The sequence below is a fragment of the Ochotona curzoniae genome, unplaced genomic scaffold (assembly GCF_017591425.1).
Source record: "Ochotona curzoniae isolate NIBS_2020 unplaced genomic scaffold, NIBS_Ocur_1.0 contig_64, whole genome shotgun sequence".
Lineage (NCBI taxonomy): Eukaryota > Metazoa > Chordata > Mammalia > Lagomorpha > Ochotonidae > Ochotona > Ochotona curzoniae.
In genome coordinates, this window is record NW_024466502.1 from 51,827,043 (window position 1) to 51,854,587 (window position 27,545).

The 27,545-nt window shown below is 37.0% G+C and overlaps 1 protein-coding gene across 1 annotated transcript in view; it reads right to left on the reverse strand.

Annotated features, from left to right (window-relative positions):
- NBEA (neurobeachin) overlaps nucleotides 1-27,545 on the reverse strand; it is a 483,658-nt gene that overhangs the window by 56,979 nt on the left and 399,134 nt on the right. The window contains exons 42-44 of the mRNA XM_040991525.1: nucleotides 24,729-24,869; nucleotides 17,847-17,966; nucleotides 7,967-8,119 (exon numbers count right to left, since the gene is read on the reverse strand). Coding sequence (XP_040847459.1) covers nucleotides 7,967-8,119; nucleotides 17,847-17,966; nucleotides 24,729-24,869 — 414 coding nt within the window. The remainder of the gene's footprint in view (nucleotides 1-7,966; nucleotides 8,120-17,846; nucleotides 17,967-24,728; nucleotides 24,870-27,545) is intronic.

Below are 27,545 nucleotides of genomic sequence, written 5' to 3' on the forward strand. Positions count from 1 at the left end.
TAAAGATTTGTTTTTATTATTATTTTTTTAATTGGAAAGGCGGATATATAGAGAGGAGAGACAGAGAGGAAGATCTTCTGTCCGATGATTCACTCCCCAAGTGAGCGCAATGGCCGATGCTATGCCGGTCCGAAGCCAGGAGCCTCTTCTGGGTCTCCCACGTGGGTGCAGGGTCCCAAAGCTTTGGGCCGTCCTCTGCTGTTTTCCCGGGCCACAGGCAGGGAGCTGGAAGGGAAGTGAGGCTGCCAGGATAGAACTGGCGCCCATATGGGATCCTGGGCATGCAAGGCGAGGACTTTAATCACTTGCGCCACCGCGCTGGGCCCCATCTCATTACTTTAAATTGCCACATCAGACTTTCAAAAATCTTGTAATTGTGTTATTGTTAACATTATATATTTTTAAATATATTTTTATTTTGATTTTTGAATTGTGGTACAATTTTGTATAGGCTGGGATTCCCTCTCAAACTCCCACCCCCCATCAGATTTTTCTGTTTTGTTAAAATAGTGTAGTCCTTCATAAGGAATCATAATTCTATCAGTCTCATATTTAAGTGTACCCCACACTGTTGGTCCAGACAATGTCATTATCTTTTTTTCTTTTTTTTTTTTTTTGACTTTTTAAAGATTTGTTAGTTTTTATTGGAAAGGCAGATTTACAGAGAGGAGAGAGAGAAATTTCTTCTAACCAATGGCCACAACGGAGCTAAGTTGATCCAAAGCTAGGAACCAGGAGGTTCTTCTGGATCTCTTGTGTGGGTGCAGCCCTCCATGGCTTTTGTTGTTGTTGTTATTATTTTTTTATTATTGATTACATTGCATTATGTGACACTGTCTCTTAGGCTCTGGGATTCCCCCAATCCCTCTCCATACCCTCCCCACATGGTGGATTCCTCCACCTTGTTGCAGTATTGCAGTTCAAATTCAGTCAGGATTCTTTCATTGCAAGCATAGAGTCCAGCATCTTATTGTCCAGATAAACAATGTCATTATCTTTTAAGTAAGGCATTTTTTTAGTAGAATATCCCCAAATGCATTTTTTTAACCACAAAATGGACTTTTCCTTTATAATATGGAAATTTCATTAAAGCAATGATATAGTAAAAGCAAAAGCGCACTGACTCAACTTGCCTGCCTTTGCACACAGTGTGTGTGCTGCAGCCTGGGAAGACTGCAGTGGGCCCAACAGCACCAGGCGTCTGCTGGGCTGAGGGCCGGATGAGATTATCAGTGTACATCCGTGAAAGGCCTTTTGCTAAAGCAAATTAAAAAACGAGTGGATTATGATTGATGAACCCAGCATTAGGGTAATGTTATCAGAGATACTTTCAATTTCTGTCCTTTCTCAGGAGGTCAGATTATAATCATGTTAGAACTGAACACAATGCTTTATTAATGTTTCATGAGTAAGTCAGTGGTAATCAACCTAGCTTTGTGTGGAAAATGAAACCAATTCATGATGTATAAACTCAGTGCATTTAGAATTTACTGAAATTTTTACAGAGGTGTCTGTATCACTTTTTGAGGCTTCTCAGCGACACCAAATCTGGAATTCCATACCTCTTCAGTGAAGTAAAATTCTCACCATTGTATTTACAAAACATAAATATTTCTGGAAAAACCACGATGGATGAAATCCATGAAAGAAAGTGCTGTTTGATTTTTACAATAAGAAAAGGAATCAGTCTATAGACAAGTAATGGCTAAGACCAATGCATCAAGTACCTGTTCAGCTGCTGGCATTGGATAATGAAACCTAGCATTTAATAATCAATGACATCATCCCTTTTACAACATTACTTTGTCTTCTTTGTCTTCAATTAATGACAGCTTGAAAGAAAAAGGAGGGAATGCTCCTGAAGACAGAATTCCAATCCACACAAAGAGATGAGGGCTTTTTACCACATGTGAATGTCATTTTTCTGGGATATATGACATTTTCACTTTATACTTTAGGCTTATAAAGATTTCTTTCAAATAACTGAAGATAATCCAAGTCCAAATTATAAATATACAAGAGCACATTTTTTCTAGATCTATTTCATAAGAACCAAATTCTACATGAACTACCTAGGCAGTGTAAAGCTAGAAACTTCTAGTTATACACAATGATATAAAATGGAGGTTTTCATGAAATTTATGAAAAACTTAAATACTTCTATGTTTTACACCAGGGCCTAGGCTTCTTATATTAGACAGATACTCAACAAAATAATACACCTTCAGCAAATAACAGAAATAGAAGAATAGAAGGTACTTCAAACAAATTACAGAAAAATTGGAATTTAAAGGAGTTTATTGGAACTGACAGCTAAAGTCACTGTCTATAGCACCAGTATGCATTATGGACGCCAGTTCCAGTCATGGCAGCTCCACTTCTGATGAATCCTTACTAATGTGTCTGGGAACACAGCAGAAGATGGTTAAAATAGTTGGGCTCCTGTAGCCATGTGGGAGAAATGGAAGGAGCTTCTGCCTTTGGCTTTGGACTGGCCCAGCTCTGACTGTCATAGCAATTTGGGGAGTGAACCGAAGGATGGAAGATATCTCTCCCTCTCTCTATAATTTTGCCTTTCAAATAAATAAAAAATCTTCATCTAAAAAAATGTAAGTTTGTCTTGGTGCAAAAAAAAATTTGAAATGCTTACATTACTTTTTTCACAATAAGCACCTTCCATGAAGAACAGAAAACTATAAAGAGGTGCTATCAAGGAACACTTTGAGTAGAAGAAAGGCAGAATTGAAGCCACTGAGAGGAGTGTTGTAGAGACACACAGACACACTCTCTAAGCCACTTTTGCACAGCTCTGCCATGCACTGTTCCTGGAGGCCACAGTTGGGACTATTCTTATCTTTAATTCTGAAGCAATCAAGAGTGTCTGCCACACACATTGCATCTTGCTTTCCCCTCTCTATTCTGCTGGATGCCTTCTGGCAGATCCAGAGGGCAGGAGGAAGAAAGACTTCTCAGGTCACCTATTATCTGCTAGACACTAACCTCAAGCATTTACGAGAGGACCACATAATGGTCACAGAAAATAGAATTCAAAGATAACACAAAATTGCTGTGAACTTTTGGAAGTCCTCCTCATAACTAATTTAGCACTGCTGCTGGGTGATGCAAAGAACAAATACTAAAGTCCTTCAATTTCCTCACATAAGCAACATTTTGAGAAAAGTGTCTCACTATATGGAGTGACTTTTAATTTCACTTGTCTTCCCAGAGCCATTAATTCGGTAAGATAACAGGAATTTGCTTTGAAATACAGAAAACTCTAGCCTTGCACTTTCTTTCTCTTTCAATGAACAGAAGTTGTAACTTGCTACTTATAGTAGAAATGTACTATCCACTGCTGACAACGTCGCGCGCTACTGTCGAGATGCACAAGTACGTGTCCCTGATATTTCTGCCAGTTGTAAAACTTATTTCTATTGAATATATGAGAGGCAGTGACTTTCTCACCAAACTTCCTGCCATCGTTACAGCTCACAGTGAGCTGTACACACGCAGCTTGCCCAAAGTGCATCTACAGGTGTGCTACTTAGGGTGGCTTACTTGAAAGAAGCATGGAAGTTGATTCAGCAGGACTCAGTTGTTCAAAGGACAAGCCATAACAGGTAAGCAGTACATAAAACAGAAATCCGTTTTTGAACTGGTAATGCCAGTATCAGGAATTAGTTTCCTGTCACTTAATTGATGTACAACAGAAGTATTTGGAAAAAGTAAGAATTTTTGAAAGTTGTTATTCAAAATTTAAAATCATGTACTTTTCCCTATAGGAACAGGGGGAAAAAAAGTCTATTTTAGAGTTTAAACTGCCATCATGGTGTTATACCTTTTCTCAGGTTGTTTCTTTCAATAAATAATCTGCTAATTCTCTCAACAGAACCCAAATGAAATGAAATGAGACATTTTAACTCAGTTGAGATTCAGGTATTTTAAAAACAGTTTAAAGTGGTGATCATATGAATAGTTGACTGCCATTGATGAAGACTGGATTGTAAATCAGGGTGACTAATGCATGCTGAGAAGTCACCTACGCATGGATCAAACAGGTTATATTCCAAAGTTCTTTTAATTATCTGAACAGGCATAGCCAAAGAATATTATCTGAATTTGGCTTGATTATCAAGCCAAATCTATAAAGTCTGGTGAAGTTTGAAAGGGTGTAAGTGGGTCTAGCAAGTATCCCATTTACGGTTCCTACCTGCAATATCAGCTACAGTGAGACAGCAAAAGCACCTAGGTTCAGACATTCCATGAGCTACCAGGCTTTTTTCCCTTACCAGGCTTTAGTCTATCCAATGAAGTAAGGGTCAATAACAGCTCTAAAATTTTGTAACTTGGGCCTAGTGTGATAGCGTAATGGCTACATCTTTGCCTTGCATGTGCTGGGTTCCCATACGGATGCTGGTTCTTCTCCTGGCTGCTCCATTTCCCAGCCACCTCCCTGCTTGTAGCTTGGGAAAACAGCAGAGGATGGCCCAAAGCCTTGGGATGATGCACCTGCATGTGAGACCCAGAAGAATCTCCTGGCTCCTGCTTTCTGGCTTTGGATTGGCTCAACTCTATTGCAGCCACTCGAAGAGTGAACCAGCAGACAGAAGATCTTTATCTCTCCTTCTCTGTAAATCTGGTTTTCCAATAAAAATAAATAAATCTTTAAAAAAAATTCTGTAACTCCAAGATTAGAATAGAGATGAACATAATTTCTCCCATTGGACACAACTCCTCTTGCACCTGCTGGGTTCCTCTGCTGGGCAGAGGGAGCCGAGGCTTGTTCAGCAGTGAGCTATGGTTTTCCCTGCAGAGAGCTTCACAGCACTGAATGATGAAGGTAGAAATGGGGCTCACGAAAGGTCAGCTCTGAAGAGCTGCTAAGGCTGGACCATATCACTGGTCTCAGGACACTTCCGGTCATTTCTCTCTTTGTATGCACAATCCAAGGAGTGGGCTCCCTCCCCTTATCTCTCCTGAGTTCCTCTGGCTACTGCTTCTCTATCTGGAAACTGAATAAGAATATGGCCACTTTGCTAAGTATTTGGAATTCCAGTTAATCCTTACCTTTGAAGGTATTTATTTTTTAAGACTAAAAGAATGATGCAGTTGAAATTCTGACACTGTATCTGACAAAGAATACTAAAAAAAATAAATAAATTAAAACCACAATGGAACTGGTCCAGTGTTGTGGTAGTGACACCAGCATCCCACACTGTAGTGCTGGTCCACTTCCCACTACTCTGTTTCTAACACAGGTTCCAACCTAGCTTCCTGCTATGGCACCTGGGAAGGCAGAGAAAGGTGGCCCAAGGTCTTGGCATCCTGCTTCTCATGTGGGAGACACAGCTGAAGTTCCTGGCTTTGGCTTGGCTCTGCCTAGGCTGTTGTGGTCATTTGAGGTTAAGCTGGCAGATAAAATACGTCATCCTGTTCACTAAGTCTCTCTATTGCTCTGCCTTTCAAATGAATAATCTTAAACAAACACACACACAAACACCTTTCAAACGGCATACGCTATAAGCACTGTTACTGCAATACTTTATCCTGACCTTTTGGACAGTAACTCTTAGAAACAGACTAGAGAAAAAAATGTCAGTAGTTAAATGAATGGAAAAGAATACCCTAATCGGCAAGCATGTAGCTTTCTGTATAAAACAAGAGAGTAACTTTTTAGCAGCTGAGTGCAGTATCTTGTCACTGTCTTCTAGTATCTAATAGGCAATGGAACCTGTAATGGAAACTAAAGGCATTTTATGTAAACTGCAAAAATGAACATTTTTTTCCAGGGCCTTACTTGATTGATATTTACCATAAGGCCTTGATAAAATTATCTAATGTAGGCTAGAAGAGATTGTAAATAACAAAATCTGTATTGTTGATGGCTTTTAAAAAGAACTACATTTGACTCCTGATAATCTGCAAAAGAACATAGAAAAATAACACATATGAAATTATGTCACTTCATAATGAAGAATCATACTAGCTGCTTAGAACTAGTAACCTTGATCTTCTAAGAAAGAATTGTTTTATACTTTGTGAAAGAGGTATGGAACCAAACAGAAATACATTTCAGAAAGTTAAATGTAACAATGCTTCATAAAAGTTCTTGCTTACCTAAAATATTCAAGAAATTTCAATTATTTGGAAAGTGTATCTAGTTGAACTGCATGCTCACCCAACATCCTAGCTGAATGATGCATTGTAACGCTTTTGCAGAGTCAGTCACTAGTAGTTTGGTCTATTCTGTTTAGTTTCACACAACTGTTAATTACTGAATGTTTTTTCACCCATGGCAATTGTTAGCTTTTTTCATGGGCAAAAAATTCTGAGTTTAATGACAATTTGTGAATATTTTTAAAGAGAAGTATTGTCTTTTATTTCTGTTAGGTATATCAGTAATCAAATTATTAGTCCTGGAGGCATATTAACTTCTCTTACTAAGGAGGATGCAAAGGTTGTATATATAATAAGTCATTACTTAATGTTTTATTTAAATAGATGTAAAATATTTTAGTTTCCAAAAATCATGAAGAGATGCTCAACATCACTAGTTACTAGGAAAATACAGACTAAATGCATAACAAGGGGCAGGGGTTGGAAGCAGCAGTGAAGACAATAGTTGGGGTGCTTGCATTTCATATGAGAGTGCCTGGGTTTGAGTCCCAGCTCTGCTTCCAACACTAGCTTCCTGCTCATGTGCCCTGGCGGGCAGAGGGAGATAGCTCAGGTAGTTGGGTCTTTGCTACCCATTTAGGAGATAGACCTGGATTGAATTCCTGGATCCTGGCAAAGCCCAGATGTTGTCAATGTTTGGAGAATGAATAGTGTGAATGGGAATGCTCCGTTTCCTTCTCACATGAATAAATAATGCTAAAAAAAAAGGCTTTTGTAAGATATTACCTGATAACCACTAGAATGGCTGTAACAGAGATAGGTAATAACAAGTTGTGGTGAGGATGTGGAGGAACTGAAACTGTCACACACTGCTTGTGGGAATGTAAGGTGGTGCCTTCACTCTGGCAAACAGTTTTGCAGTTTCTTAAAAAAGTTAACATAAATTTACCCATTTCCTAAGATTTCCTCCCCACATTTTTGTCAGTATCTCTGTGTAAGTACCTATTACACTTCACCAAACGAGTACCGCTGAAAACAGTATAGTATGCTCCTCTTAGGAACTGTGGCCTAGTCCTGGAATTGGCAAACAGCATTGGCCTCCGGTGTCTACCCTGTCTGTACTGCTATGCATTCAGAGGCCTGAAAAATGTAAGAGATATTTCCTGGTAACTAGTAAGTCTGATCATCTGTAAATATTAGGAAATTAATAAATGTGAAATATTTAGTAGATGGTTAGACTGTTCTATTTTTTTTTAATATCACAACGAGCTTTAATAGCAACCACCTTACTGTTCAAATCCTCCATTAAAACATATATTTAAGATGAATGAACTTACAGCTTTATCTGTGAATGATCTGCATTAGTAGCTCATTTACAATTTCATTTGGGAATCATAAACCCAGATAATCTCAAAGTATTTCACAAAGACTGGATAATATCAGAGGCATACTGTATAAGGGAAATAGAATGATTCGGAGAGGGAGAATGCATGAGGGAGGGAGGGAGGCAGCGAAGGATGGAGCAAGAGGGAGAGACAGAGAATGTTTTCACATTCAGATTTATTTCCCAGATGTCTGCAATAGATGCCTGCAACAGACAAGACTGGGTCAGAACGCAACCAGGAGCAGGAGGCTAGTCTTCATTTAAGAAAATCTACTTAACCATACAGAAGGCTGCCAAAAACCCACAGTATAAACAATGCTTCGTTCTTTTCTTACACTTTAACCTCGGATTTACAGATTGTAATTTGCAATCTGTAATACTTAAAAGCAAAACTGCAGAATAAGTTAACTTCCTTATTATCTTCTCAAGCAAAACAAACAAGAAATACAACAAAATCTTTCTCACCATTCTGTTGATTCGTACAAAGTCTTCAGGTTTTTTTGCCCAAGGGGGAAGGTCAACATCATTTACGACCACTTCATCTTCTCTGACTCCAAGATTATATCCATTGCTGTTGACAAACATCTCTGGCAGGTAGTAGAACTCAGGAATTAGCTCCTGACGGGAATAAAAATATAGTGCATTAAACCATTCTGTGGAAATCAGAGGGATAAAACGATTAACTCGTAACTTGTTCAGCATAAATTGAATTATACAAATATTTTGCTTAAAGTCTATATTACTTAATTGAAGTTTTAAGGATCTGAAAAGACAAACATTTCTCTTAAATAATTTTCTTCAAAATATGCGCTAATAGTGCAGAGCATTATAAAATATTACGCATTTTAAATCTTATCCTGCCACAAATTAAGAGAAATCGATATACAAATGAATAATTCACTAGTACTAGTACACATGTGTGTAAAACTACATCAAGTCTCTTGAAGTATTTTCTGAATATAATATGCTATAGTAAATTAAAAGCCTGCTGTCAGTATTTGTCAAAACTCACACATATTTTCTATTTTTTTCTTTTTAATTACACTTGTGATTATATGATTTCTGTAGAATTCATAGTTTGATTTTCTGACTTGACAAAATCAATCTGGATACCTACCACTTGAGCACAATGAAGAGACAATGTACAACATGATAATAAGCTTAAATTATTTAACGCAAGCTACTGGAATTGTAGGTTCTTAGTAAACTGAAACAAAGATAATTTGCGTTACTTGCATGTACGTTTGGCCTATGCAAACTTGAGACTGATGCACAGCATCCACAAAAGGGTTTGTGCTACTTTAAAATAAGTCTGATACTGACGTGAGCTGATTTCAACATCTTAGAAAGATCTAATTTGCTGCACTTGTTTTGAGCAAAAAAAGATACATAAATAAATAAATAAAAAGGAAAAAAACCAAGGCAATTAGGAGAAAATGAGAAACAAAAAAATTTGTAGTTTTTTTTAATGTAAACCATCTATAAGTAATCTTTATTCAAGTATTAACATGCTGCTAAATTGACTTTAAATTACACTGTGAGAAGAATAGGTCATTTGTTTTTGTAATATGATAAACTTTGATGGCACAGTACCTGAAATTTGAATCTCATTGTGTTTTTCTCTTGAGATGCTTAGAAAAAATTAAAACCATCAGAAATAGGAGTCTTAAACAGATTGGATCATTAACTTATTAACAAAAGTATACAAAAGCTTTCTCTAAGTTTTCCCACTAAAACCAACATCTCTGGTGTAGCAAAATAAGAGTGTAGCTAGCAACACTGTGTGAATCTGAGCATTATCCATTCATATGACGTTAATTGTGAATCATAATATGATGAGACTCATTTTGTCTAGCATATTGTGAGCATCAACAAATGGGCCCAGCGTGATGGCCTAGCAGTTAAAGTCCAAGTCTTGCACATGTCAGGATCCCACATGGGTGCCGATTCTATTCCCAGCAGCCTGGGTTCCCATTTAGCTACCTGCTTGTGGTCTGGGAAAGCAGTCAAGGATGCCCTAAAGCCTTAGGATCCTGCACCCATGTGCAAGATCCAGAAGAGGCTCCTGGCTCCTGGCTCCTGGCTCCTGGCTTTGGTTTGGCTCATCTCTGGCCATTGTAGCTGCTTGGGGAGTGAATCATTGGACGGAAGATCTTCCTCTCTGTCTCTCCTCCTCTTTCCAATAAAAATCAATCTTTGAAAAAAATTCATACAAGGTGAATTTTCTGGATAAATTAAGCTTAATTTTTAAGAATCAGAGGTTTAAATAGAACAAAACTCACTTGATGCTTCCTTGAGAAGTATTAATTTGTATAATAAAGGTTTTGAACACCAGATACTGTAATGGGTATTCGGAAAACAAAAAGTGAGCAAGACATTGCCTTTCTGTCAAATAATTCAGACTCTAGTCTGTGGGGCAGAAGTATAAAAGGGTGGTTATAATGTATACATATGACTGATGTGGAAAATTGGAGCATGGTTTGGAGAACTTGAAAGCAAGGTTGAAGACTTCACTTGGGACGTGGCTATGATGAACAGCAGAGAAAAAGCAAAAAGAATGTCATGAAGTATCACAAAGTGATGAGAACCTGACTTCTTACAGGATAGGGTGGATGGGGCTGGATAATGAAAGGAGTTTTACAAAGATAAGACTGCCTGAATTTTATCTTATTGGCAAGAGAAAATTTTAATGATAGTTATTGATCAAATCTGTTTTACAGTAAGATATCAAGTGATAGGTAAAGGATGGATTGGTCTCTTCTCATATGTGCATGCAGAGAGAGAGCGAGAGGCAGCAGGCAGCATGAACAAGACCAGAGGGACGTGAAAAACATTGTGTAAGTGAACATATGAAGGGCTTTATCATGGAACAGTCATCTGCAACTGAGTTTCCATGGTAGGCAAGAAGGCGGGAGGGAGTCAGCCAAGCTGTGGGTCTAAGCTTGTGTAGAAGCAGGAAATCAGATGGCACACACTGAGAGGCAAATCTATATTAATAATCGGCTGTACAAGATGTAAGACCATAATGGATTGTGTGAGAAAGAATTCCTGCAAAATTAATACAAATGATTGCAAATTTTTATTGACTAAATTGGAAACGGAACTGAAAGCAAAACAATGAGGAGACAAACACACTTTCTTGCTCAATATGTTATTGCTTAATTGAAGGAAAAGACATGGACAAAGGATATCTCAGCAAAAAACTTGTGAGCAATGATTAAAATGAGTTTGTTTTCCAGACTGGGTAATCATGACAGCGCCCATCTATCACTGAAGGGGCAATCTGCTGACGGATTATGATCACTCACTGCAAGGCGTAAGAGCCATCACTCTCCTCATGGATTTGCTCCCATTCAGAAATGCAAAGCTATTATCTTATGACTTCACTGTGTGACTACAGGACACACCGTTTTCGTCTACTTTTACTCAATATTAGTAAAGACACATAAGGAATAGTAAGAGATTCAGAGAAGGCAATGGCTACTGCTGTTTGCATACTGCGTGTTCCTTATGTGACACTGAAGAGAGGTAAAATTTCAAAAGGTCTAAATGAAGGAGAGGAATGTGAACTCAAAGCATTGCTTGTCTTGAAGGTGCTTCATATGAAACAGACTCATCTAAGTCAGAGATCTTCCTTGTAGCCTTCCATCAGTTGTTTTTGTTTGTGACCTATCTCTAAAGTGAAATTATATAAATAAGCTTCCTTTAGGACAGAGTTAAAGGGTGGTACTTAAAAATGATTAGAGAAACACAATTAAAAGACACTTGCTTTGGTGCAAAAAATATTCTGAAACCCATGCATACTTTTTCATAATGTTAATTTTCCATCTAATCTTTGAAAATGCTTCAATTTTTCTGCATCAAAAGTAAACTCACTTTCGATGAACCATTTGAATTACACCTCTATATTCACAACGACATAACAACACAGTCCAAAGAGTCTCAATTTACTACCCAATGTGTTGTTACTTTATATAGTTTTACATCCTTTCCTGTGGAACAGGGTCATGTGAAGTGTGGGATTATTAACTTACAATAGAGCAGACTTACAAAAGCCCAGGAAACATAAGATTTTATGCAATTAACAGTATGGGGAAAAGTAAGCTTAACCCTAGTTTTATGAGGTTTGTATTTTACTGAATCTTTCTTGCTGCTGGTGTTACATTTTGCATACAGAAGGTGCTCATTAAGAATTCAACTATTGGACAGATTAGCTAAGGTGATCTTAATATCACAAAAAATCTTTACAGGGATGTGCAGGTGTCAGGAAGACTACCTCAACACAGGAAGAGACTCAATGAAGAATTTTATTAAAGAAAAATGACGAAACTTGAAATTCATTTTGTTTTGGGGGGCGGATTTTTGCACTATTAAAAATGTTATCTTGCTTATCTAACTACTCTTAGCTAAGTTTTAAAAGGTTCAATATTGTAAAGAGTTTAATTGAAATGCAGAAAAGCTGGTTTTTAAAGTCTGCAATAGAACTGTCGCCAAACTGCAGAAGTCACAGAAGAAAAAGTTCACTTTCTAAAGTTCATTTCACTTTAAGTATTCTAGAAAGAAGGACTAACTTACGTGTAACCTAGAGTAATCGGGTATTTTTAAAGCTATTTGCACTTCAGGTTTTGGTTTACGTATAAGTACACAATCAGTCTCAACAGAATGGTTCAAATTAAATTGGAACTTAACAGCTTTATTGAACTTCATTAACTTGAAGATTTTCTCAAAGGTTGTTGTAAAACTCACTCCCTTACCCTTAGCCTCGTAGCATTTCCCAGTGAAGGTTCCTCACATAAGTCATGGAGTCTATTCCCTGCTTTCCGCACAGGAACTAATTTGTTCCAACACACACAATGGGCAAAGTGACACTTGGGGTTTTTATCAAAGCTTAACACTGAAAAGGTTTGCAGTTTCTGCTTGTGTCCACCAAGAAGTCATTATCACATAAAGTCGTGTAGTTATTTTACTAGAGAGATTCTGTAAGATGCAGACAAACCTAGAGAGTTGTGAGGTGTTTCCATTACCTAAGATGAGGCATAGGACATGTGAGCAAAGTTACTTTGGTTTTTTTCTGGCCCTGGCTAAGCTGATGCCACTATCATCGTGTCTAGTAAAGAGATGAGTTACCTCTGACTATCCAATTACAAACAAACCAATTGGTTTTGTTTTGAGCCCAAACGTTTTAGGGTGATTTGATCTACACTTGAAGTGAAATACTTGAACTGAAATAAAAACTTAAAACAGGTGGCAGTGGCTTTGCGATGAGGATGCAGGCAGAAGTTAGAAGGGTGGGGAGGAGGTTTCCAGTTGAGTGTGGAAGGTATGCAAGGAAGTTAGTATTGGAAGCTGAAGACAAGCAAACCATGTTGTGTAGTGGTATAAAAATGAACAAGATTATCTTTTCCAGTTTTCTAAGACACAGAAAGTGTCAACTAAACTTGGGCTTCCAGCCAAGGAGACCACCAGGCAGGATGCTGTGTGACCAAAGGGTTCTTTGAACAGTTTGTAGATTAGATGTGGCAAGAAAGACAAGCTAAGGAGAAACTGGCTCTGATGCACTACTTTATGAAATGTAAGGGTCTGAGACAATCTCTTTCACTGGTAAAATATTCGCAAAGTTAAGAAATAGGTTCAAGACTAAGACCAGTTCCAAAATATTACAAATAAAACATGGTCATATGGGAGTGTCCAAATTAAGGGGGGGCTGTTAAAATCCGATTAAAAGATAAGAATTTTACAGACTTACTCAGACATCTCACCAGGAGACAAACTCTGTTTCTCCTCTCCCTGCATCTGGGCTGAGTACGTGATATGCTTTGACCAGTAGAATGTTTTAGAGGTAAAAACACTCTGTGATCCTGGGGACAGGCATCAAGTGGCCCTTCAGGTGTCATTTCTTTCTTTTTCTTTAAAATTGTCTTGGTGCCAGTTACCAAGAAGAAAAATGTGGTGATCTTTTTGGCAGAACAGAGATGACAAGATAGCCCTTTGCTCTTCCAGCCATACCAGATGTATGGGTGGAGTCACCTCAAAGATTGTACAGTAAGAGACCACTCCAGATAACCCCATGAGGACCAGAGGCAAGGTGTATCTGATAAGCCTTGCTTCAACTGCAGACTAGTGAATAAATACATATTTTTTTAAGTTTCAAGTTGGTTTGTCACATGGCAATGGATGATTACAATATTCCTTAACTGGCCAATTAGTCCAAATCAGTGTGATTGGATAAGATGATGATTACAAAGAACTGAAGCAGCGTACACTCACTAAAGCACTGGACATGACCCAGTGCATTCAATGCTGGTCTAGCTCCCTCTCCACTTGCCTAAGTTCAAACTTAGACAAACCACTTAATAGCTGGGAATCTCCTTAACAGAAGAAAGATAGCAATAGCTATATCTAAGGATTTTTTTTTTTTGCAGGCTGTATCAAGTAATGAATAAGCAAGCATATTTCCATACTATCAACTGTTACTAAAAAAATGAGATGTACAGTTACGGCTTGGAAGTACACCCCATGAAAGCACAGTAGACACTGGCTTGCCTTAAGACAACCATTTTCCTGCTTACTCTCTTTTCATTCAGAGCTTTCTGTTAATCAGCTTCTCTTCAAAGAAAACAGTCAAGTAGTTAAAAATGTCAAAACGCATAACCTTGCAAAGATGCCAAAATTTCTAAAACAATGCAAAATGAATTTCATAACAGGCATTTTGTGTCTGTAATGTTATTTCTAGTTTAACAGCTACACTAAAACCCCACGGTATAGTTAATAGTATTATATGTGTTCTGTCAAAAATAAGAAAATATCCTCAAAGATAATTTCTAATTTATAGGCTTATGACAAGTTCAAGCTGCTGAGAAATTGGACTTGAAAATATGTCTGAGAATGATAGAAGACCACTATTAACACTATCATAATTGTATACCTATTGCATCAAATCTGACATTTCAGCTTAATACATTTTGCTGAGAGAGTATACCATTTTACGGCTTCCTAGTGAAACAAATCCAACCCAGACGTTTTCACTTTTCTAATATAATTCACTGCAAGGTTCTAAAGCTGCCATCTCTTTTCTTCCTTTTTTTTCCACTCAAAAGATTGATGCCCTGGCATTCATTAATTCCAAAGAGCTCATAATGGGTCAATGAGTCAGTGGTGAGCACCTCCATTAACTGTATTAATTTACACTATGTCACCTTAATGACATTTTGTCACAGCTACCTTTTCTGACATCTATGTAGCTATTCAAAAAGTAATATAACAACTTTTGAAGGCATTAAGGAAAATTAGTGTAAGAACTTCAGTGAGGCGAATGTCATTGTAACCAGACTAGGGAAGAGAAATTAAAAGAAAATAAATAAAGTGGAAACTAACTGGTCTGATTGCACCCGAGGCCTGCTGCCCCAGCTTGCATTCATTAACAGAGGAAAAGAGTGACAGTAACAGACAGAATAAAACCACCTACTACATTCTTGTTCTCTATTATAGGACTCTATGATATCATACAAATAATTTGCATTTTTGTAAATGGAAATAAACCATTTAAATATATCAAAATCTATAACACAGTTCAGTTATGATAAAAAGAAATGGGCTTAACATACAATATGCTTGCATGCCAAATCAGGTATTATTGTAGAGGAAAATGTCATATTCTTTCATCAATATTTTAAAACATTAATTTAGAAAATTAGCATTATCATCACCTTCTTCCAAAAAAGCATTCTCCTTTCTTTAACATGCCTCTCAACAGAACCTAAAGTTCTGCTGCTATAAAGATCATTTCAGCTGACTTCTCCCTCTCTCTCTCGTCCTCTCTCTTCCACATACACACACATCTGAAATACACTTGCAATACAATATTCTGTAATTTCAAGTATGTTTTTTAAATGAGTAAGAGCAAGACATATGACCCAACTGCAAAATGGGCAAAATATATAAAGAACAAATGAATTTTTTCACTTCCTAAGTGCTCAACAAAAATTCCACTATTACAATAGTGATGATGTGAGAATGAGATCCATTCATACTGCTACAGGGAGTGAGGAGCATCTTGAGGATATCAGCTAAGCATTATCTTTCATAACTTTAAAATTTACCTAGTTTTTGACCCACCAGCTTCATTAATAAAAATTATCCTTGATGTATACACAAAGTCCATCAAATTGTCTGTGTAAGGATGTTTATTTCTCCCTCATATTTGATAGTAACAATCAGAGAGAAAGACAAATTCTCCATCAACCTAAGACTATAAGGATAAATAACTTGTTTTGTATATTGGATGCAGCCTTTAAAAACAAAAGATAGAGCTTCACAGTGAGATAGTCCAGATAAATTATCATACAATATGAAAGGTTCAGAGGTGGTGGTAGGAGAAAACTGAAAATGAAAGCAATCTGTGTAATGTCAAGCTGGGGAAATGAGCTCCTCATGAACCAATTAAGTCTTGAAAGAAAAAAAAAAAAAGAACATGTTTGTTCAGTATGACTGACTGCTGGAGAACACAACCATAGAGCCTCTCACATCGGTGAGAGCCATGTTGGTCTTTGTCCTGCCTGACAGACCCTGGGAGTCCACACTATCACAATTACCTACAAAATGTGAATGTGAAATGGTTCCCAATAGGAAAACTGTTGGAAGACTCAGTAGCCTGGTACCTGGGCATTGGTGATCAAAGCCCAAATTATAGCTAGTTGAGACATCTGGTGGTCTGAATTCAATAGTCTCAGCAGAGAAGGCAAGTTCTAAAACACTGCAACTCTACAGATAAATGAGAACAAATGACCCATTGTGGGTGTGGACATGTGAGAGGGAATCTTTGCACTAAATCGAAAAGTTCATTTTCTTTTGTGATGGTATAAAGTAACAGCAGGCAGGTATTTTCACTCAAAATAATTTTATATAATATGAAACAGCTCTGACTTAAGATATAAACAATCTTAAACATGAGAGGAAGCCTTCAAATACATATAAAGGCATTTAATTCATATATAAAATTTTATTGAGTGGCTTTTATTAATATTCTTCTACTACTAGATCCTTTTGTTTAATGAGTGTTTGTGGACTCTCATTTTCTATATTGATTTTCATACTTATTAAATAATAGATTACATGTTTGAATTTACTAGCTGAAAATTGGTACAAATGATACTTTATGGATATTTTAATTACTCACTAAAGTTAGAAGACTGTTAAGGGAAAAATGTGGGCCTTCAGAACTTAACGTGAGGATGCATGTTAAGTGCTCTTTTTTCTGATTATGGTTATGTTGCTTTACATGGTAATATTAATTTATGTGAACTTTTATGACAATAAATAAAGCACAAAGATATGCTATGTAACATTGGGCTCCATTTCCTGTGTTTCCTGCTTTGATAATGAACTGAATAACTGGTATTCATCCAGCTTTCTTGTGGCATGTAATACTATAATTGCTTTTTACAAATCTTATGCAATAGATAAGCACAAATAAGTAAAAGAGAATTTTGACTTCCACTCACTACTTTTTGTTGGCTACAGATCCTAATTGGAATGACACTGTGACATTTTATATTGAGTGACAGTAATGGGGGAAAAGCTGTATTGAAGAAAAAGGGGCTTAAAATAAGAAACACATTTACCTATGGAAAAACTTCATCATATAACTGTATTTGCAGAAAAAAAATGGGGAAAGATGAGAGAACAAGCATATTTTTGAATACAATATTTTTCTTATCCCTTAAAAAGGCTTAAAATCTGCACAAATGAAAACAAAATCCTTGTATTTAATAATAGTTAAATAGTACCAACTGTACAACTCTTCTCTCAGGCTGTTCCTGGCTATCGTATGTGTGTGTTGTTTTAATCTAATGTGTATTGTTGCATAGTGTCCCCAGGCACAGTCAAGTAAAAGCTAAGGCTGTGCAGAAAAGCCTACATTTTAAATGGGTCTTGTCATTAATGCTTTATTAATTGCCTCAGGCTAAGCAAACCCAAAGCTGGGCAAGCTATAACAATATGACACATTAAGGTCAAATCCAATTCCTGCTGTGTTTTATGGAATGGGCCAAATATTGAGTGAACAGCAGGAAAGGCAATTTATAGGCTATCCTTTCCATCTCCTGATTATTCGATCTAAATTAGATAGGAATTTCTTGAAAACCCTGAGAAATAAAAAAGAATTAAGAACCATTTTCTATGATGCTCAAAGTTATTTCCTTTTAAAGATGTTAGGTGTAGCATATAATTTTAGTATGATAGAACAAAGCTGCAAAATAAAATCTGCTACACATGCAAACAAAAGAAATCAAAATCTCAACATATTTTGCAATAGCATTAATTAATATCAACAAATTCAAGAGCCTACCTTCACATCAGATGTATCTCTCTGACTAGTTCTCCAAGACCTTGCCACCGATGAGAAGGTTCGATCCGGATGGTCAAATTTCCCATCATTGGCATTGAGGAAGAAGGTTGTGAAAGGTTCCTAGGTAAAAAAATAAATAAATAAACAAAATAAAATGCAAAATCCAGAATGTTATCATTATATGCACAGCTGCCTTTGTTCTTTTGTAAAACATGAGTATCTGAAATTCTACTGAGGGGAAGTGTTCTGTGTTCTTGGTAAGATCTCCACACCAACGTGTTAGGAGATGCTGTCTGGATCAATGGCACAACTACAGCATCCATCTAATGATCTTTTCAAATATTTGTTTAAAACTCTTCAATAGCTCTTTGGAGCATACAGAAGGAAGCCTGCACTGTTATTTTGTCAAAAAGAAAAAAAATTGAAGAAAAAAACAAACGGCCTGAGTGGTCTGAAACCTGCTCCAACCCTCTCCCCATTCTCTTACTCATTTTGTAAGGTCTGACCATTTTTGCTCCACTTCTGTTCTCATGTGTGATACTTCTTTTGCCTCATATAGACTCACTCCTTTCCCTTGTATCTTTATCTGGCTAAACTATTTATCATATAAGTCTCAACCAATACGCTATTTTTTCCTGAAAGATGTTCTTTGATTTACTAAGACTCCCCAATATGCTCAAATAGTAGCGTTTGCTTCCTAAATAGCACTGATGCATTTATCACACTGTCATATAGTTGATTGCTATCTTGTCTATTACTCCCCACAGGAAACAGGTCTCATATCTATCTTCTTCACTGTGTTATCTGCAGCACTTACAGTAAATCCTGGCACACAGAAGTTGCTCAACATATAATCCCTTTGATGAAAGGAAGAAAATAAAGCAAGTGCAATAGAGATGACTGAGCTCCATTCTTTCTTGTATTCTGTAACTATTCCCTTAGGAAATCATAGTGTCGCTCAAGTAGTATGTATTGCCATAGTTGGAAAACTGGCAATAACTATATTGCAATGCCTCAATCTGTTTAATTTTTCTGTGATTTCTATGTTGGGAGGGAGGCATTTTTTTATGTCATTAACTTGACTTCCAAATTTTAGTGGATTGAATAGTATTTATTCTTACCATAGATTTCTTATTAAAATTGTAATAAATATGAACACATTTCTGTTCCTGTACTTTGTTAAGTCCAGGGTGAATTATATGTCATTGCCAAGCAACATAATGCTCATATTTTCCACATTTCAGTCTTTTTAAATATGTGATTTTTTCTTACAATCTTGTGTAAAATAGTTAATATTTCCTGTTCAGTGCTGGATGATAGTGAAATATGATGCAAGAGGTAAGATTTAGAAAGATACAGTGCATGCAGGTGGTAGAGGCAGCACTGTTGATTCACCTGGAAATAAGATATGCATCTAGGAAACCCACCCTGCTCTTTAGGAATTTAAGTGATGCGAGAGACAAACAGATGTGACCAAAATTAATTTATGACTAATAATTCTACCATATGACTTTGACCAATTTTCTTTGAAGACGTTCAACTAACAATAAAAAATAAGGCTGTGTATGCAATAATCTGATCATGGAATTAAAACAAATTAAAATGGGAATACCATTATTCTAGAAGTAGCAATGGTAAACTGGATGAAATATGACAGATCTAAGTGTGAATTTTGGCATAACTACCTTTCTTGGACAAGTTACTTAAACTCCAGTAATTATGTGAGTAACTCTCTTCAATTCTTCCACCTATAAAAACTAGGACTGACAATATCTTAAGGGAAATTATGAGAATTAGATTAAAGAAAGTAATATGAAGAGAGCCTTAGCTATCATTACAAAATGACTAACATGGGGGTGGGCATTAGACCTGGTTATTATGAGGCCCGGTTACAGTGCCAACATTCTATATTAGAGTATTTGGATTTGCCATTGGGCTCCAGTTCCTGGTTCCAGATTCCTATTCATCTGAATCCTGGAAGACAGCAATGATGGCCCTAGAAATTGGGCTCTTCAAATCCATGTGGGAAACCTGGATTGAACTCTCAGTTTGATCCTGGCCCAGTCCTAGTCATTGTGGTCATCTGATGAGTGAAATGGTTAATGGGATCTCTGTCTACCCCTCTGTCAAAATAATCAAATCAAATTAATAGGAAAGTAAGAAGCAACTGCTTCGCATTGTGCAATAATTTAACGCTGGGATTCCCACCAAACTGCCAGTTTACTCCATTCTGAGTAGACTTAAAATTTCTTAGATTTTACTCATACATGTAACCTTAGTACCATGCTTGGCTCACAGCATTTAGTAAATGTTTGTTGAATGTATCTAGACTTGTACTTGTTATAGTCTCAATAAGACTTAGCTCCAAAATTAATGCAGTTATTTAGACCTCAAAATCATAAGTAAAAGGTATTCAGACTATAGAAACACAATATACAGTTTATGGTAAGGTGAGGCTAGAGAGATCCTTAGGCCACTGGGGATCACACCCCTGGATGGTAGTTCTATGCCCACCTGAGAGCTGGCAAGAAGGTTGGTTATAAAACCTGAATTGGGCCCAACTTCTCTCTTTGCTTCTTGGCTTGCTACATGAGCCTTCCTCTATCTGCATTCCACCATTGATATTTACCACTCATAATAGGCCAAAGCAAAAGGGTCATACATTCTTGGACAGAAAGGAGAACCTCCAAATTTGTATGCCGCATAAGCCATTTCTCTTCTCTTTCAGATCCCTTGTTACAGTGACAAAAAATTGACGAACACAGTATGTTGGGAATGGGAAATTAAATATAGGAAAGTGAGGATCAGACATAGCTTTTCTTTTGTGTTTTTAACCACTGATAGAAATTATACCTAAAAGGTGTAACTTCAGAATTCCCTTCTTCATTATTCTAGGATGCTGATGTAAGGCATTTATTGTTTTCTCTGGAGGTGGTAGGCAGAGATTAATTTAGAGGCATCAGACTTGTCTCTGTGCTTTTTAACTAGATGTGAGTGAAGACCTGTTTACACATGCAAAGCCTTACTTCTTGCCACGAAAAGCTGAGCTGATCTCTACCTCAGCCTAAACTATAAAACCCTTAACAAAGACCTGCCAAGCATGGCACTGACGGGCATAAAGAAAAGAAATCTCAAGCTGAAAAATTATTTTTAGTTCTGATACCAACATTTATGAATCTGGAGGCACTAAAAATCAGGGAATAATGAAGAATCCACATTTCACTGTTTTAAGTAACTTTTAAAAAGATATGATTAACAGCCGTTTTACAGCCACCTACTACACCACTGACATATATGCTCATTATTCCTGAAGGCCTCCAGCAGTTCCAGTAGAAAAGGACTAATAGGAATTGATAATCTATTTGTTTATACGTGAGTATTGATCTCTCAAGCTCTGATTATTGAGGAGAATAGTTTTTACTTTGTGTCTCTCTGTTACTTTTGAGATAAGTGCAAGGCTTTTCTTCTTCATTTGGTTCAGGCCTACTAACACAGGAAGGCAAGTGCTATATTAAGAAATTTTTATATTTATTCATCCAACATAGGCTGGTGAAGCCATGTTCTATGTGTGCGTCAGCGTAACTAACTAATTATTTCATCATTTTGCCAGAAAAACACTAACTTGAAAGAAAAAACACAAAAACAATTAAACATGTAACATTAATTACACAAATTAAAATGCTGGCATTTGGGGGCTTTAAAAATTTCGGGTTAGGCACTGTAATATAAAGCGATGATAGCAAATTTTCTTCTAATTATATACAACTCAAGGTTACTGCATACATTTGAATGCCATTTTACCAGTGGAAACCAAATTCACAGGGAACTACTGAAGCCAGTATATGTCATCATATTTTTAGTTTTCTGCGAGGACACTAACACCCTTTTCTGTCTTTCAGTGTTTACACAATAAACTCCATCTTGGGCAAACACCAATTCTCTGTTCCTTTTTCTTCTTAACAACCCCTTTGTTCTTGTCTCAAATGATGTTTGCTTAGTTATAAAATTTTTTTAATTTTTAAAATATTCACTTATTTTTATTGGAAAGGCAGAGTTACAGAGGAGAGACAGAAAGATCTTTCATTCGCTGGTTCATTCCCCACATGGCCGGAGCTGAGCTGTTCTAAAGCCAGGAGCCAGGAGATTCTTCCAGGTCTCCCACGTGGGTACAGGGTCCCAATGCTCCGGGCTGTCCTCCACTGCTTTCTCTGGCCACAAGCAGGAGGCTGGATAGGAAGTGGAGCAGAAAGACACATCTGGTGCCCATATGGGATGCTGGCTGGCACTTGCAGGTAGAGGATTAGTCAGTTGAGGTATGATGCTGACCCTCATAGGAACTTTCATAAGTCATTCTACTCCTAAAGCTTTTGTCTTTTCCTCATCCATTTAAAACATGGGAAAACTCAGAACGTAACTGTGGTTAGAAAAGATACATATTCAAAGTGATAGGAAATATAACAAAGGTCAAACAGAGGAGAACACGCACTTCCTGAGGCCCTTTTCTGTGCTGCGCACTGCGCAATCTCAGCCCAAACCTCAGTGTTGTTTTCTGCTGCAGCCTAATCATTTCCCTTTTCCATCTGAGAAAATTCAATGTCATGTTCTAGGAGACAGAAGAACTATTACTTCTGAGGACATTCTGGCTTAGTCCAGAAGTTTTTTCTTTTATTTCTTTTGAAAGAATCTACAGTATCTCTTTTAGAATCTGCTAAAAGTCCCTGTTATTAACCTATGTTTATTGTGCACCCAGCTCTTAGTTAAATACTTCTCATCTGCCATTTAGTAAATATGCATTGTCCTTAAGAATCAATTCTTGGGCCCAGCAGGTGGCCTAGCTGCTAAAGTCCTCATCATCCACGTGCCAGGATCCCATATGGACGATGGTTCTAATACCGGTGGTCCCACTTCCCATCCAGCCCCCTGCTTGTGGCCTGGGAAAGGAGTTGAGGACAGCCCAGAGCATTGGGACCCTGCATCCACATGGGAGACCTGGAGGAAGTTCTTGGCTCCTGGCTTCGGACTGACGCAGCAATGGCAGTTGCAGTCACTTGGGGAGTGAATCATCGAATGGAAGATCTTCCTCTCTGTCTCTCCTCATCTCTGTATATCTGACTTTGCACTAAAAATAAAATAAATCTTAAAAAAAAACTGACCTAAAAAAAAGTCAATTCTCAACCTAAACATGACCAAAGTATTTACTTATTTGTGTTATATTTCAGTTTCAATTATAATACTTGTAAAAGTACTGAAGTACTTTAATTTTTAAGATTCATTTATTTTTATTTGAAAGACAGGTTTGTTTTCCTTCCCTCCCTCCCTCCTTCCTTCCTTCCTTCCATTCTTCCTTCCTTCTCTCCCTCTCTCCCTCCCTCCTTCCTTCCTTCCTTCCTTCCCTCCCTCCCTCCTTCCTTCCTTCCTTCCTTCCTTCCTTCTTTCCTTCCTTCCTCTTTCTCTGTAAAAGAGAAAGAGATCTCTTTACAAAGAGATCTTTCATGTGCTGGTTCCCTCCCTAAATGGCTGCAGTGGCCAGAGCTATGCTGATCCAAAGCTGAGAGCCAGAAGCTTTGTATGGGTCTCCCACATGGGTGCAGGGTTCCAAGCAATTGGGCCATCTCTCTCTGCATTCCCAGGCCATAAGCAGGGAGCTGGATCAGAAACACAGCAGCCAGGATGCAGACTGCTACGCATATGAGATGCCAGTGCTGCAGAGCAGAGGACTAGCTTGCTATGCTACTGGCTTCAATGTGAAGCATCTTTGCACCCCTGGGGGATAGTGTCACGTTGTCCTCTTTGCTTCATAGTGGTAAGCAGGCCACGATGCAAATGTAATGTTCTAAAAGTTAACAGAAAAAAGAAATAGAGCTTCTAATGTGTAATAGTGCTACATTAAAACAAAATAAAATCTAGCTCTGAAAAAAAATTTATAAAATTAATCCAAATTCACATAATTAAGGTGAATCACTGGACAAATTAGACTAATTAAATAACTTTGATCTTAAAAAGAAATAAAAAATTTTATGTCTTTTAAAATTTTTTTTGAGGGAATATGAAGGTACTATCTTTTGTCTTTTCTTTTTTAAATTACATTTCACTTTATGACACAGTTTCATAGGCTCTGGGATTCCCCAACCCCTCCCTGTACCCTCCCTGCATCATGGATTCCTCCACCTTGTTGAAATATTACAGTTCAAATCCATTTGTGATTTTTCATTGCAAGCATGTACCATGCATAGAGTACAGCATCTAATTATCCAGATAAAACCAACAGCTTCTTGGGGAGACCATCTCTGGTCTGAAAGAAGAGCTGGCAGAGTACCATCATGACCAATTAAAAGCACAACATAACATCAACAACAATTTACTACATCATGGAGTTAATTGACATGGTATTGAGTACCCAATATGTTAGAAAATGCAAGATCTTAACCACATCCTGTGACTACTTCATTGACATTTCTATTTTAGTTTTACACAACCAGCTGTTATACACCTTAAAATGGCTATAGGGTACTATTCAGCTGTCTCGTGTCTATTTTTCATTTTTGTATTTAGCAGCTTATAGTGTTGAAGCATAATTTTTACTGAACTTGGAGGATTTTAGGATAGTCCAAACTGGCTTGTAACTCTAACAAGGCATATGTCCACAGTTGAGGTGTAGAACAGTTTTAGGAAGGGTGTGCAAAGAAATTTTCAATACCTTAGTGAGGAGTAACTTACCTTTGTGTCCTACCTGGTAAGGTATATGTGAGTCTAAGTTGACCATTTCCTATCTGATTCTAAGCTTTCCTTTTTATTCTATGTCTATCTAATCTAATTGTTTTGCTTTTTTGCATTTATGTACACGTAACCAAAGGTAAACTGTCACATAAGGAAGACACTCACAATCCGAACAAGCCAGGCCAAGGTAGATGTTGCTGTTGAATAATGTGTATTGTAATGGTAGGGTGGACTTTGGTCATCTTCCCACGTTTCATAACGCTCTGCATAAAACACAGCTCTCTTTGGGTTCAAAGCACCAATTGGCTAGAAAAAGACAAAAGAAAACATTCTGTTTAATAGACATTCTTAATAAGTATTTACTCTGAAAGTCTTTCAATATTAATCACTCATTTTAATCATAGAGCAAAAAATTATTTGTATTATGTTTTTACCACATTGGATGTTGATACAATTCCAACAATTGCAGACTTAGTGTTTTACTAAACTGAATTACCATACATGATTAATTTTAACTCTCAAGGTCAAACTAATATTTTTCCATTATCTTCCTGCCTACTTAACAACATATTTAATGAAAACTTAGCTTGATGTACAAGAAACCCAATGAGAAGGGAAATCAGCTGAGTATCATACACAGGGAAACTTGTCTTAATAGACTATCACCCATAGTGTGAAAGACAACAATCCACCATATGGAAGCACTGTTGGAATGCTAGTCCCATTCTGTCACAATACAGATGCAGCCTTTTTATTAAGCTAAACTACAAACTTGAGGATGACAGCAATAATCCAGACAATTCAGATCTGCTGGGGAGCATTGGACTAAGGCCACTCAGACCTCTCCTCTGGTAGCTGTGGTATGAGTTCTCTTTAATGACATGAATCCCTACAGCAGTGTATATATAATGACAGATATGTGTGTTTTCTGTCAATAAAGTATGCATTAATTGGATCACTGACTCAATTTTCTCAGCATATCTGCTAGGAATTTTCGGGATAGCATCCTTATGATTCATACTAGAAAACTGTCTTAGCTTATGGGTGTTTTTCTTCCTCACTTCCCCATTCCAGTCCCCAATTTTGGCTTGGCTTGATGTCTTACACAGTTCACTCTTGATTCAAATAACTACAGTGTCTTATTTTGTATAGTATGAAAATAAATATGTAAAGCGTGGGTGTTGTGGCACAATGGTCAAGTTGCCATTTTGGAAGCCCACAACCCCTACAGAGTGCCAGTTTCAGCTGGCTATCGGCTCCTATTCAGCTTTCTATTAGGGCACCCAGGGAGGCAGCAGATGTTGGCTTAAATGCTTGGGCACCTTCCACACAGGTGGACTACCTAGATGGTTTGTGGCTTCTGGATTCAGGCTAGTCCAGTCATGGCTGTTGCATGCCTGTAGAGGGTGAACCAACAAATGGAATAGACTTTCTCTCTCCCTCTCTGCTATGCAGTTGTATGAAAACAAGCACACTTAAAACAAGAAAAATGTTTATACAGAAAAAAAGGAACATATAGCATTTTACTTTACTATTTCAAAATGTAACATTACCAGTTAAGTACGAAGTAAGCTCTCCCTATGGCTTAATTTTTAAAAGGGAAGTAGTGTACAAAATTAGTGTTCCAAAGGGACTCATAATGTTACACAAGAGGAAAAGATTCATTTATATAAATACTGCTGGGAATCTTTTCTTTTGGTCCCAGGACACTAAGTCAATAAATGTTAGTATTTAAAAGCGTTTTAGAATTTCCATAATAAACCCTTATTTGCAAGCGTGCTTTCTTGAACATTAACATGATTCATAAACGATGGTTTTTCATCGTCATTAACTTTAACAAAAACAATCTTTTGTTATGATTTAACAAAGACTGAATAATCATGTATTTGCTTTTTTATGTTTCATTTTTTTGTTTTAATGATAAAGTTCTATAGGCCCCCAAATTATCAAGATACATTTCAATCATCCATTTTAAAGCTATGTTTTACCTGTAAGTATTAATTTTAAGGTTCCTAAACATTTTGTGTTCATTTTTGTAACATTAAGTATAAAATTTCACATAATATATTTGAGCCATTTTGAATCATTTTTGTTAAGATACTTCATAAAATTTTAAGGGTATTTTTAAAAGTATCGTTTTTGGGATAAAGTGGTTTGAATGTAGGTTCTCTTACTGAATTTAAGTAATGAATTTTTAGTTAAAATGATGTGCATACTTCATACCTGTACTTTTCTGCATGTGTAGTTACGTTTCTCTAACTTATTAAGCATATTTTTCAATAAGCATATTGTAAAGGCGTTTAAAATATCTAATACTTTGGACTATGCTAACTTAACCTCGGTGTGTATGAAGTGTCTGCATGATTCCTGAGGATGGATTTTGTCTGATGTTTGTTCTCTGAGACCTCGGAAAGCATTCTTGAGAAAGGAACATGGCCCTTCCTATTCTAAAGTATTCTCCTCAAAGGATCGAAATGAGTATTTATATTTTTCATTTTACTCAAAATTAATCAGTAATTTTATTAGAGTATTTTACAGAACAATAATCATTGGAAAAGCTGCAGAGCAGTAAAGTTTATATTTGCTTCCATTTGCTACTTCTTAAAAATATTTGTTTTGAAATTTTCTATCTATTCATCATTTATTTGAAAGGCAGAAAGGGAGAGAGATAGAGGGAGGGACAGCAGAGGAAAAAGAGGAGGAGGAAGAAGAGGTGGGGGAGGAAGAGAAAGAAAAAAAAATTATCTGATGGTTCACTCCCCAAATGCCCAGAGCTATGTCAAGCCAAAGCCAGGCAACTGGGAACTTCATTCTGGTTTCCTGAATGGGTGGCAGAAAGCTAGACTGCAAATGGAGGTTGGGTTCAAACCCTTGGCAATCTAATATGTGGCACACACATTACCCACTGGTCCAAAGGCCCTCTTCTTAAACTATATGTTTAATTCTGAATTTTTATCTAATTTAGCTATAAATAAATTTTGT